The following is a 584-nucleotide window of genomic DNA, read 5'->3' as shown; positions in this document are numbered from 1 at the left end:
TCCCCAGCATCAGCCCTGTGCTCCCAGCCCATGCAGCCCGGCTCGGGGGGTGCCTGGGTGGCTGCCCACGCCCCAACCCGGCTCCTTGCCAGCCCTGGGAGTGGGGTCTGGCTCAGCCTCCGGAGCCGCAGCCCTGGCGATGAGCTGAGCATCTCTCCTCTTCCCCTTTACAGAAAAACTTCATCGGGGTGTGTGCTGCCAACCGCTTCAAGAAGATCACCAGCTCAGGGTCGCTGACGGCGCTGGGTGTCTGAGCAGGGGCTCCCGGGGGAGCCTGAGCCACGTGTTGGTCGAGGCCAGAGAGAAACCAAGGGTCCCACGTCAGTCTTGCTTCTGGGCGGCAGCAGGATGCCGGGGATGCCAGCAGCACCCTCCTGGGCTCCCGGGGCTCCGGCCCTCCCCATTCCCATTGAGCTTTCCGTCTGGAGTTCCTCGGACTGCGAGGCCGCCCCTGAGCCGTGGTTTCCGATCTCATCCCTCGTCCAGCTGCGCGATTCCTGACCCGCGGCATCTCTGCTCTGCTGACCTTTCCTTCCTGTGGCCTCGGCGGAGAAAGGCCGGCTCGGGGTGAGCCCTGCCGCCCC

The 584-nt window shown here is 67.0% G+C and overlaps 1 protein-coding gene across 1 annotated transcript in view; it reads left to right on the top strand.

The window, feature by feature from the left end:
* LOC104130019 (myosin light chain kinase 2, skeletal/cardiac muscle) overlaps positions 1-254 on the top strand; it is an 8,159-nt gene extending 7,905 nt beyond the window's left edge. The window contains exon 9 of the mRNA XM_009643011.1: positions 174-254. Coding sequence (XP_009641306.1) covers positions 174-254 — 81 coding nt within the window. The remainder of the gene's footprint in view (positions 1-173) is intronic.
* The last annotated feature ends 330 nt before the right edge of the window (positions 255-584 follow it).

The sequence above is a fragment of the Egretta garzetta genome, unplaced genomic scaffold (genome assembly GCF_000687185.1).
Source record: "Egretta garzetta isolate BGI_Z169 unplaced genomic scaffold, ASM68718v1 scaffold1037, whole genome shotgun sequence".
NCBI classification, from domain to species: domain Eukaryota; kingdom Metazoa; phylum Chordata; class Aves; order Pelecaniformes; family Ardeidae; genus Egretta; species Egretta garzetta.
This window is presented reverse-complemented; position numbering and strand designations above follow the sequence as displayed.